At 43.0% G+C, this 12,969-nt stretch overlaps 1 protein-coding gene across 10 annotated transcripts in view; it reads left to right on the top strand.

Annotated features, from left to right (window-relative positions):
* LOC143297031 (polypeptide N-acetylgalactosaminyltransferase 13-like) overlaps window positions 1-12,384 on the top strand; it is a 40,111-nt gene extending 27,727 nt beyond the window's left edge. For 9 of the 10 annotated variants that reach the window (XM_076609193.1, XM_076609188.1, XM_076609187.1 and 6 more), the window contains 7 exons: window positions 2,646-2,846; window positions 5,542-5,659; window positions 5,963-6,151; window positions 8,146-8,280; window positions 9,630-9,734; window positions 10,171-10,305; window positions 12,205-12,384. In XM_076609193.1, the coding sequence (XP_076465308.1) occupies window positions 2,646-2,846; window positions 5,542-5,659; window positions 5,963-6,151; window positions 8,146-8,280; window positions 9,630-9,734; window positions 10,171-10,305; window positions 12,205-12,327 (1,006 nt within the window). In that variant the 3' untranslated portion in view covers window positions 12,328-12,384. Of the gene's footprint in view, window positions 1-2,372; window positions 2,571-2,645; window positions 2,847-5,541; window positions 5,660-5,962; window positions 6,152-8,145; window positions 8,281-9,629; window positions 9,735-10,170; window positions 10,306-12,204 lie in introns of all 10 variants that reach the window. The other variant, XM_076609197.1, reaches the window with a different exon arrangement.
* Window positions 12,385-12,969: the final 585 nt, after the last annotated feature.

The following is a 12,969-nucleotide window of genomic DNA, read 5'->3' as shown; positions in this document are numbered from 1 at the left end:
GTACCGATGAAGGAAATGGTGTATCGGTGAATAGACTGGTGTACCGATGAAGGAAATGGTGTATCGGTGAATAGACTGGTGTAGTGATGAAGGAAATGGTGTATCGGTGAATAGACTGGTGTACCGATGAAGGAAATGGTGTATCGGTGAATAGACAGGTGTACCGATGAAGGAAATGGTGTATCGGTGAATAGACTGGTGTACTGATGAAGGAAATGGTGTATCGGTGAATAGACTGGTGTACTGATGAAGGACATGGTGTATCGGTGAATAGACTGGTGTACTGATGAAGGACATGGTGTATCGGTGAATAGACTGGTGTAGTGATGAAGGACATGGTGTATCGGTGAATAGACTGGTGTACTGATGAAGGAAATGGTGTATCGGTGAATAGACTGGTGTAGTGATGAAGGGAATGGTGTATCAGTGAATAGACTGGTGTACCGATGAAGGAAATGGTGTATCGGTGAATAGACTGGTGTAGTGATGAAGGGAATGGTGTATCGGTGAATAGACTGGTGTATTGGTGAAGGAAATGGTGGAGGGTCGACAGCCGTTATCTCAGACTTGCTTGGCACTGGCTGCGAGCTTGGGGGCGGCACCGACATTGAGGTATTTCTTGGCTGGCCTTCACACACACACACACACACACACACACACACACACAGACACACACACATGTCTATATATATATATAATTAATTATAATAATAATGATAACAATTAATATTTATATAGCGCGCTTTCACACCAGTCAGTCACACGTATACATAATTCTAGACAGAAAAACAACAACTGAAAAACAACGAAGAGGCAGGGAAAGGACGTTATCTTGGGAATTATACATGTATACACATCCATATACACATACACACGCTTCGTGTACGCGCGAAAGAGAGACAGAGACAGAGAGAGAGACAGAGAGACAGACAGAGGGAGAGAGAGAGAGAGAGAGAGAGAGAGAGATGGGGAGGCTAGACTCGTCATAATCACTGTTACCAAGTATTTGACAGTTTGAAAATAATTTGTCAATTTTAAGGACATTGCTGCGTCGACCTCGATACTTGATAACTAGTTTGCAGTTATCAAAAAATCAAACAAACAAAAAAAAAAAGCACAATACAGCGCAACACAACTCAACTCAGCGCAACGGAACATAATACAACATAAAACAACACAACACAATGCAATGCAACATAAAATAACACAACACAACACAATGCAATGCAACAAAATACGATCCAACACAATATAACACAACACATTACAATGCAACACAGTACAATATAACACAATACAACTCAACACAATACAACTCAACACAATACAACTCAACACAATGCAATGTAACACAATACAATGCAACACAATACAACTCAACACAATACAACTCAACACAATACAATATAACACAATACAACTCAACACAATACAACTCAACACAATGCAATGTAACACAATACAATGCAACACAATACAACTCAACACAATGCAATGTAACACAATACAACTCAACACAATACAACTCAACACAATGCAATGTAACACAATACAACTCAACACAATACAACTCAACACAATGCAATGTAACACAATACAACTCAACACAATACAACTCAACACAATGCAATGTAACACAATACAACTCAACACAATACAACTCAACACAATGCAATGTAACACAATACAACTGAACACAATACAACGCAACACAATGCAATGTAACACAATACAACTCAACACAATACAACTCAACACAATGCAATGTAACACAATACAACTCAACACAATACAACTCAACACAATGCAATGTAACACAATACAACTCAACACAATACAACTCAACACAATGCAATGTAACACAATACAACTCAACACAATACAACTCAACACAATACAACTCAACACAATACAATGTAACACAATACAACTCAACACAATACAACTCAACACAATGCAATGTAACACAATACAACTCAACACAATACAACTCAACACAATGCAATGTAACACAATACAACTCAACACAATACAACTCAACACAATACAACTCAACACAATGCAATGTAACACAATAGAACTCAACACAATACAACTCAACACAATACAACTCAACACAATACAACTCAACACAATATAACTCAACACAATGCAATGTAACACAATACAACTTACCTTTTTTACACACACACACACACACACACACACACACACACACACGCACACACACACACACACACACGCACACACACACACACACACACACACACACACACACACACACACACACACACACACACACACACACACACACACGCACGCACGCACTCACGCACGCACACACACTGATCACTTACTCTCTGACTGCTCAGGCTTGAACCCTTACTGGCGCAAATCCAATCTGACCGGAAGTCGATGGCGCTAGGCATTCTGGACTACATCAACGCAAACACACTGGCCTACACTTGGAAAGATTATATCTTACGCTATGGCTTCGACTGGCGACTGCTTTTCTTTGAAACCTACTTCCGTCGCGATCAGTACGGAGCTGACGACAGCACCCCGAAGAGGTAAGTGGGGACTGTGGGTGACCGGGGTGGAGTCAGCCTTTGAAAGCGTGTGTGTCCTCTGTGTTGTGTGGCCAGGTTAGAACCATTACTGACGCAGGTCAAATCGGAACCCAAGTCCATCGCCCTGGGAATGCTAGACTACGTGCAGCCAGACTCCTTTTTGTATGATTGGCACAAGGGCTACATGACCCGCTACGGGTTTGACTGGCGCCTCGTCTTCTTTGAGACCTTCTTCCGCCCCGATCTCTACGGGCCTGACGACGCCACGCCCAAAAGGTACGGCGCCAGGAAGCCTCACCACGGGCTGAAGCAGCGCGTGGACGTAGCATTGCGGAGTAGTAATGTGTAGCTATGGCCTGGCTGTGCATTTAGCAGCATAGAAAATGGCATTTGTGAAATTGTGTCGTGGCTTTGCTGCGTAGAGTTTGGTGTTTGGGAAGGTACGTAGCGTAGCGTAGAAGTCTGTAAAGTATGTTTTGCTTTGTAGAAAGTAAATGGATTTCGTTGTCGTGATCATATTATGCTTTTCTCTTGCAGAATGTGTATTTGTCTTTGCGAACGTTTGTCATGACTTTGCAGTAGGTAAATCTACGTTGTGAACACAATCACTTTTATGCAGTGAATCGTAAGAGAAAAGCTTCAAGTTCTTAAACACAGTGTCTTGGAGTCAAATGGCAACACGCCGTGTTTCTACATTTAAGATGACTAGCAGTCAGTATTTACCTGGTCAGCTAAAAGTTTGTATAAACACTCTTTGTATCCTAACCTTGTTAGACATTTTAGTCGCATTTGATACCATCGAACACCACGTACGTCTCAAAAGACGCTGAAATATGTACGGGACATGAGGTTCGATACCGTCTTCATTCTCTTCGTATTTGTTTGAAAAAAAACAAGCCAATCCGCAGTCAGTTGCCATCATAGAGAGTGCCTGCAGAAACATAGGCCCTAGCTGAGACGTTCCACAGAGCTCTCTACCTGGACCAGTTCTTTTCATTCTCTGCCCCAAACCTCTGTCAGCCTTAATCAAGTCTCTACTTAACTGACCATCATTTATTGAATGATGGCACTCAGCTGTATGTTTCCGCCATTTTCATCATCAGTGGCATAACGAAAAGAAGTGATTATCAACGCCAAATCCTGGCGGCTAGAAGACAAACTCAAGTAAAAGGATGGTCAGACAGCCCCCCGCCCCTCCCCATTCCTTATCACAGCAACTTCCTCCCACCAAACCAACCCCCAGTGTGTGTCTGTGGCAGTGAGACTCTATTCTCTCCATCTGCAACAAGCTGGGGTTTTCCTGTAACACAAATGTGAGTCGAACGACACGTCAAAACATGTCGCTCACCGTGAAGTGGACTCCGTCATAATTATAAGCACGATTCGTCCTCTCTTTTCTTGAAATGCAACCAGAATTATGTCTGTCCACATGTCCTCTCAAAATTGGGTTATTGCAACTCACTTTGATCGGGTCTTACATGTAAATGAGTGAACAGGCATTTCAGACAGCTGTATTTGATCTTTTGTACTATTGTATATTTGTGTATGTCACTATGTGGATGAGGGGACGGTGTGAAAAGAAGGATGATGGGGGAGTGTAGGTGTGTGTAGGAAAGGGTGGGGTAGACTGTTAATATGATTACTTCTTGCCAAAGGAAGTTTCTTTAATTTTGTTCGTTATATACCTGTCTGTCTTTCTATGTATCTATCTATGTATCTGTCTATCTGTCTATTTATGTGTGTGTGTGTGTGTGTGTGTGTGTGTGTGTGTGTGTGTGTGTGTGTGTGTGTGTGTGTGTGTGCATGCATGCGTACGTGTACGTGTACGTGTGTGTATGTACAATGGTGATGGTGGAACTAGTAGTAGCAGTAGTAGTAGTAGTTGTTGTGACTGCCATCCATTGTAGTGAATGAGCCAGTTGGATGGCATCAATGATGCTAGCAATTGTTACGATATCAGTATTTGTTTCGTAAATTTTTATATTGCAAAAAATGCTTTAATGTTCTGCTTAATGCTGTCATGATTGTTTTTGCTATTGCTCTTACTGTTCTTACTGTCGCTGCTATTGCATGTTTCTATATCTTTTTTTTTCTTTCTTATTGTTCTATATTTTCATCATTTTCTGCATTGCTGTTGTATATATATATATATATATATATATATATATATATATATATATATATATATATATCTGCCCCTGTCTCTCTCACTGTGTCCCTGTCTGTCTGTCTATCTCTACTGTCCGTCTGTCAACCTCGAGTGCAACTGTGCTCTTGCTTACCTTGATGTATTGTGTGTGGAGACTTCATTTCGTAGGGACATACTGCGAGGACAGGCCATGCCTAATATCCCGATCCTTTGAGCAATAAGGTTTTATCTCTGTCTGTCTGTCTGTCTGTCTCTTCTCTGCCTGCCCTTGTTTCCCTTTCTTTTTTCTCTCTCTTTTTATCTGTCTCTCTTTCTCTCTTTGTGTGTCTGTGTCTCTCTCTCTTTCTCTCTCTGTGTCTCTGTCTGTGTCTGTCTGTCTGTCTGTCTCTCTCAGTCAGTCATTCTTTCTGTCATAACTAAGTTTCTACAAGACAAATAGCTTTCAGTCAGCCAATGATCTCTTACTGGGCTTACTGATCAACTCACAAACGCACTCACTCGCACGCTCAGTCAGTACCTCAACCGCCCTGTCACTCAGTCTGTTACACTGAAGAGCCTACATAAATATTGTTGCATCGTAGACTGCTCAAATATTGATAAATAGTGCATAGCAGTGTTTGGTCGATTTGTTCTAAAGATTTTGTTGGTGTCAAAACTATGTTTTTACTCTGTTCTTTTACAATGAGGCCCTCTCACCATGTCTGCCTTCTATAAAGAATGATACTGCCTTTCCTCTGAATATCGTGATGTTGATCAATCATATGGTCATTTAATCAGGCACTCAGTGTGTGGATGGTGATGGTGGTGTTGATGGTGGTGCAGAGGGACCATGATGGTGGGCGCGGCCTTCGCGGTGGACCGAAAATACTTCCTGGAGCTGGGCGGATATGACGAAGGCATGACGGTGTGGGGCGGAGAGAATCTGGAACTGTCATGGCGGGTAAGGTACACAAGTCGCCAAACGTTTGTTGTTTGTTTCTGTTCCATTACTTTGTAGTTCGTTTTGTAAAGAAATGTACATGTCAAAAGGACAGGAAACATCACGTATAAGACGGATATATCATTATAACTAAGCACACACATTCATCTCCTTGTTCTTGTTCTTCAGGTTGTTGTGTTCGTCGGCTTGTTGTTGCTCATCGGGATGTTGTTGCTGTCATTGCGAAACATACAACAAATGCGAACAACCAGCACAGTATCTGCTCTGTCTTCGATAATCACTGCCCATGTTTCATTCTTGAAGGTGTGGATGTGCGGTGGTTCATTGGTTCATCTTCCGTGCTCCAAATTTGGCCACATTGCTCGCATGCAACCCTACTCCTTCCCTGGCGGACGACGCGAAATTGAAGTACACAACTACAAGCGAGCAGTGGATCTTTGGATGGAAGACAACCACAAACAGTTCGTTTACGACTACTTTCCAGATATGAAGGTTAGATTGTAGAGCGCGAATCTTCAGTCTGTCTGCCTCCTTTTACCCCCCCCCCCCACCCCCCCCCCCCCCCCCCCCCCACACACACACACCCTCCCCATCTCTCTCTCTGGTTCAGCAAATCTGTCCACAGGTTTCTCTTCGCTTAATAAATATGTGAATAAATGATCTAACAGATTGTCTGAAAGATGGACAGCAAGACATTGATGGAATGGTCAACGTCAGAGACATGTCCCGGGTTTATGAGCATCAGTGTGACTGAACTCGTGTCTGTTGTTTCCGTTCCGGGTTCCGCGGAATTCGGTATTTCAGCCCTGACTATAGCTATAAGCAACAAGAGATATCTGTAGTATCTGTGTCTAGAGATATAATGATGGTATCCATAGTATCTGTGTCTGTAGAGATAACAGATGGTGTCTGTAGTATCTGTGTCTGTAGAGATAACAGATGGTGTCTGTAATGTCTGTGTCTGTAGAGGTAACAGATGTTGTCTGTAGTATCTGTGTCTGTAGAGATAACAGATGGTGTCTGTAGTATCTGTGTCTGTAGAGATAACAGATGGTGTCTGTAGAGGTAACAGATGGTGTCTGTAGGGGTAACAGATGGTATCTGTAGTGTCTGTGTCTGTAGAGATAACAGATGGTGTCTGTAGTATCTGTGTCTGTAGAGATAACAGATGGTGTCTGTAGTATCTGTGTCTGTAGAGATAACAGATGGTGTCTGTAGAGGTAACAGATGGTGTCTGTAGAGGTAACAGATGGTATCTGTAGTGTCTGTGTCTGTAGAGATAACAGATGGTGTCTGTAGTATCTGTGTCTGTAGAGGTAACAGATGGTGTCTGTAGTGTCTGTAGAGGTAAAAGATGTGTCTGTAGTATCTGTGTCTGTAGAGGTAACAGATGGTGTCTGTAGTGTCTGTAGAGGTAAAAGATGTGTCTGTAGTATCTGTGTCTGTAGAGGTAACAGATGGTGTCTGTAGTGTCTGTAAAGGTAAAAGATGGTGTCTGTAGTATCTGTGTCTGTAGAGATAACAGATGGTGTCTGTAGTATCTGTGTCTGTAGAGGTAACAGATGGTGTCTGTAGTATCTGTGTCTGTAGAGATAACAGATGGTGTCTGTAGTATCTGTGTCTGTAGAGGTAACAGATGGTGTCTGTAGTGTCTGTGTCTGTAGAGATAACAGATGGTGTCTGTAGTGTCTGTGTCTGTAGAGATAACAGATGGTGTCTGTAGTATCTGTGTCTGTAGAGGTAACAGATGGTGTCTGTAGTGTCTGTGTCTGTAGAGATAACAGATGGTGTCTGTAGTGTCTGTGTATATAGAGATAAAAGATGGTGTCTGTAGTATCTGTGTCTGTAGAGGTAACAGATGGTGTCTGTAGAGGTAAAAGATGGTGTCTGTAGTGTCTGTGTCTGTAGAGATAACAGATGGTGTCTGTAGTGTCTGTGTCTGTAGAGGTAAAAGATGGTGTCTGTAGTATCTGTGTCTGTAGAGATAACAGATGGTGTCTGTAGTATCTGTGTCTGTAGAGATAACAGATGGTATCCATAGTATCTGTGTCTGTAGAGATAACAGATGGTGTCTGTAGTATCTGTGTCTGTAGAGATAACAGATGGTGTCTGTAGTATCTGTGTCTGTAGAGGTAAAAGATGGTGTCTGTAGTATCTGTGTCTGTAGAGGTAAAAGATGGTGTCTGTAGTATCTGTGTCTGTAGAGGTAACAGATGGTGTCTGTAGTATCTGTGTCTGTAGAGGTAACAGATGGTGTCTGTAGTGTCTATGTCTGTAGAGGTAAAAGATGGTGTCTGTAGTGTCTGTGTCTGTAGAGGTAAAAGATGGTGTCTGTAGAGATAAAAGATGGTGTCTGTAGAGGTAACAGATGGTGTCTGTATCTGTGTCTGTAGAGATAACAGATGGTGTCTGTAGTGTCTACATCTGTAGAGAAGCAGCTGTCCCCTGTGAGTGACCACAGAACGTGCCATGATGACTGCTGGCAGGATGCAGACGCGGGGGACCTGACGGAGAGGCGGGCACTGAAGGAGAAGCTGGGCTGCAAGTCGTTCTCCTGGTACCTGGAGACCATCTGGCCCGAGCTGACCGTCTTTGACAAGGACTCAGTGGCCTGGGGCGCGGTGAGTCCACAGATCAAATCCACGCACATCATGATGCTTACTGCCCAGCCTACCGCAGAAGTGCTCATTACCCGTCAGTTTTTTTTTTTTAGAAATGAGTTGTCTGCAAGAGCAATGGGACAATGGCAGGAACAAGACCAGCAGGTGAACAAAATGATCAATGTCAGCACCCCATCAGTCGCTCTGACTTCAAGCTGACTTCCACTCTTTTCACACTTTGCCGCGTCTGTGCGGCAGCCAAAGAAGTTAGGACGGAATATTATAATATAAGAGCGGGCACACACACACACACACACACGCACACCACCACCACCACCACCACCACCACCATGATCTGTTGCTCATGTCAGTGAAACTGAACACAGACACAAGATAATATTGTGTAAAGTGGCCAGCGTCTAGAGGCGTTGGGTTCTATGCATTTCGTTCAGTCTGATGTCCATAACTTAACATTCTAAGATGATGCCAACGTTAAAATGCGATATGTGAAATTATGTCAATACGCACATAAAAAGCAGGGTCGTAGAAATCAGCAGTTGTCAAATTTGAGCGGATAGAGTTATGGGGGACGCTACTCAAACTTCGGACGAATACCAATGCTCCTGCAACGTTGGTGATTTATTTAAAGAGCTGTAGAAATCCCCCATGATTCTCTCCCCGATCTCCGTTTGTCACATCCCCGTCTGTTGATCACAAGGTCACAGACATACACGCAACACAACAACATCACAACAGTACTTCATTTTCAGCCCATCAGTTTCATTTGTGGCAGTCTGTACGTTACACACAGACAGGTTTGGATCGTACATTTCCAACGGTCTTCCTGAACCATTCGACAAGAACGGACTCGTGTGGCGCCTTCTGCACATATGATTGTACACGGTGTATGACATGGCTTTTGTGTAGTAAAAGCAAAAATATTCAACTTCTTCTTCTTCTTCTGCCTTTCGTAGTCTGCAACTTCCACGTTACCTCGAACGTGCGAATGAACCTGTATATGCATGACGGTTTTTACCCCGCCATGTTGACAGCTGCACACCGTTTCCGGGGATGTGCATGCTGGTTATGTTTTCCTATCCATATATCCTGTGACATGAATTACGGAATCTTTAACGTACGTATTTGATCTGCATGCGTTTACACATGAAGGTGGTTCAGGAATTAGCAGGTCTGCACGTCTGTTGACCTGGGAGATCAGAAAAAAACCTCCACCCCTAACCCACCAGAGACCGAAAATCGAACCCAGGATCCTAACACTGGAAGTCCAACGCTTTAATCAATTCAGCTGCAGGGCCCGTCATGTGAACTGATGAGGTGTATGATATTATGTGATGTGCTGTGATGTGCAGGTCCGGAATTTGGTGACCAGCATCTGTCTGGACAACCACAGTTTCCTCTTCACCTACCCCGAGCCGCTGTATGCAGAAACATGTCATGGCAAACTGTGCACACAGGTGCGTGCGTTCGCAAGTATGTGTGTGTTGGGGGATAGTTAAAGGGGTGCGAATGTGCAAGTGTGTAAATAGTCACAGCAAGCTCTCTCTCATTCTTTTCTGTCCGTCTGTCTGTTTGTCCTGTCTTGACCGTCAGTTTGTTTGCCTGTCTGTCTGCCTGCCTGTCTGTCATGTCTCTTTCTTTGTCAGCCTGTTGTCTGTATTGTCCTGTCCGTCTGTTTGCCTATCTGTTTTGTCTGTCTTTCTCTCTGTGTCTGTCAGTTCAGGCTGTGTATCTGTCTTCTCTCTCTTTCTCCCTCTTCCCCGTCCTCCCCCTCTACTTCCCCCCTGCCTCTGTCTTTATCCAGTATGAAACAGCAGTGACTCGTAGATGTAGGCCTACCGTTGTAAAATACAATAGATTTGTGAGTAAAAATAGGTGTTATTTTGTGTGTAGGGCTTCAGCCTGACACGGGAGGGTCTCCTGAGGTCCAGCCTGCAGTGTCTGGTGGTCAAGGAGGACGTGGCCGGTGCCAGAGTGCAGCTAGAGGACTGCATCATTGGCCCCCAGGACAAGTGGGCTCACCCAAAGGTACCGCCTTATTGCGTCTCCTCTTGTGCGTTTTGATAATCTTTTAGTTTGAATGGACATACCCAGTTTACCGCCTTTTGTCGTCTTCCTTTTCCCTTCATGAAAAAAAGTCTTTGTATAACATAATATAAACAGGTAGTAGCTAATGGCGCCTTTTCGTTCGGTTAAAGAAAAATAGAGAGATAATTTTTGTATAAATGGGCACACCCCAAGGTACCGGCTTATGGCGTCTCCTCTTTCACTTAAAAAAAGAAAAAAAGAATTATCATATCTTTAGAATAAATGGGTACACCCCAAAGTACGGACGAATAGATTCTCTTAATATCTGCTTGATTTTTTGGTCATATCTTTAAAAAAAAAGTGTCCCAATGTATCGCTTCATGGCCTCTTCTCGTTTGCTTTATTTTATAATTATTATATTCTCATATATCGTATAAATGGATGCATCCCAAGGTACCGCCTCATGTGCCTTCATTTCGCTTTTTCTTTTAATATTTTTAATGATTTTTTTTTAGAATAAATGGGCACACCACAAGGTATGGAGTTATAGTGTCTCCTCTTTTGCTTTTTTGTGGGTAATATTAAAAAAAAACAAAAACGTTTAAGTAAAAGGGGACACCACAAGGTTCCTCCACATGGTGTGTGTGTTTGTGTGTGTGTGTGTGCGTGTGTGTGTGTGTGTGTGTGTGCATGCACAAGGTACCATTTAATAACGTCTCCTCTTTTCATGCCATATGTGTATTCACCAGACAAATGACATGACATAATGTATCACCACATTATGGCACGTCCTCTTTCCATTGTGCCTTTGTATTTGTTGCTCAAAATGGCACACATCCCAAGGTACTGGTAAATTATCATCACATGATTTTGCCTGTGTGTTCATTAGACAAAAGATACAACCCAGTGGCATGGCATCTTCTGCTCGTTTCGATAGCGTTATTTTATTTGGTCAAATGGGCATCTTCCAGGATGCCATCATATTGTGTCTCTTATTTTTCCAACAACTATGATTAATTTGTGGAGACATATAGGCACAGCTTAGGTTACCACCATTGTCTCCCCTCTTCCGAAAAAAAAAGAAGCATTAGACAAACTGACACGACCCAAGCTGTCATGACGTCGTTTATCATATTGGTGTGTGGGGTGGGTGGGTGGGGGGTGGATGGGTGCGGGTGTGTGCTGATTATCTGGTTGCGGTTTTCCGTAACGTATCTTTATTCTTATCTTACCTGTCTATTATAATCAATGTGCAGTATAGTAGGTTGTGTTTATAATTATATTCAAATAATGTTTCTTAATTCTTTCTGTTTTTACATTAAGAATACTAGTTATTACCTGCAGTGTGTGGATGTATGTATGAAACGGTGTATAAGATATTTTTTACATTTGTATCTTCGTAATATTCGTAAAAGCTGTTGTTGACGTTTTACAGTTATGTTGTTTACTTGTCTATGTTGTGATAATGCACCTGACCAAATTTCTCCAGTTGGAGATAATAAAGTTATTCTTATCTTATCTTTATCTTTATTTGAACTTATAGACTGGGACAAATTGACAGGTTGGCACGTTCGTAGCACCAGGTCTTTGCCTTCTTTGAACAATGGCTTCTCCCTTCCTTTTTTCTTTGTGTATGAAACAGTCAGGTACAAAAATGATATCTCATTGATGGATCAGTTTTGAGAAGAACCTTTGGCTGTTAAAGGTCGGCGTGAGGAAGGTACGGAGAGAGAGAGGAGAGAGAGAGAGAGAGAGAGAGAGAGAGAGAGAGAGGGAGAGAGAAGGGGGTGGGGTTACAGGATTAAAGGTGTTTTTATATCACCTTAGTAAAATGCACATGGACATAACTTGAATCAGTAATGTATGCATAGAAACACACTATCATGTTTTGTTTGACAGCCGAACGAGCACATCAAACACGAACGAAGCGGAATGTGTTTAGACCTGTGTGACAATGCACCCTGTGTTAAACCATGTGCCTCCATCGTCACACAAATGTGGACGTTTACGCACTACACGTGACGTCATCGGGAGGGTGGCGTCATAGGGGGTTGGTTGGTTGTTATTCTCGAGTAAATAAATTGCTGTTGTTTTCACACACGTGTGTGTGTGTGTGTGTGTGTGTGTGTGTGTGTGTGTGTGTGTGTGTGCTTTTCTCCCCTCTTTTTTCTCTGTCATACTCTCCTTTTCCCCGTACTGTCTCTCTTTGTTTCTGTCTTTCCGTCTCTCCCTCTGTCACACCCACATGTTTCTGTCTTTCCATCTCTCCCTCTGTCACACCCACATGTTTCTGTCTTTCCATCTCTCCCTCTGTCACACCCACATGTTTCTGTCTTTCCATCTCTCCCTCTGTCACACCCACATGTTTCTGCCTTTCCATCTCTCCCTCTGTCACACCCACATGTTTCTGCCTTTCCATCTCTCCCTCTGTCACACCCACATGTTTCTGCCTTTCCATCTCTCCCTCTGTCACACCCATATGTTTCTGCCTTTCCATCTCTCCCTCTGTCACACCCACATGTTTCTGCCTTTCCATCTCTCCCTCTGTCACACACACACATGTTTCTGTCTTTCCATCTCTCCCTCTGTCACACACACACACATGTTTCTGTCTTTCCATCTCTCCCTCTGTCACACACACACACATGTTTCTGTCTTTCCATC

This window comes from Babylonia areolata, chromosome 22 (genome assembly GCF_041734735.1).
Source record: "Babylonia areolata isolate BAREFJ2019XMU chromosome 22, ASM4173473v1, whole genome shotgun sequence".
Taxonomy (NCBI): Eukaryota; Metazoa; Mollusca; class Gastropoda; order Neogastropoda; family Buccinidae; genus Babylonia; species Babylonia areolata.
This window is presented reverse-complemented; position numbering and strand designations above follow the sequence as displayed.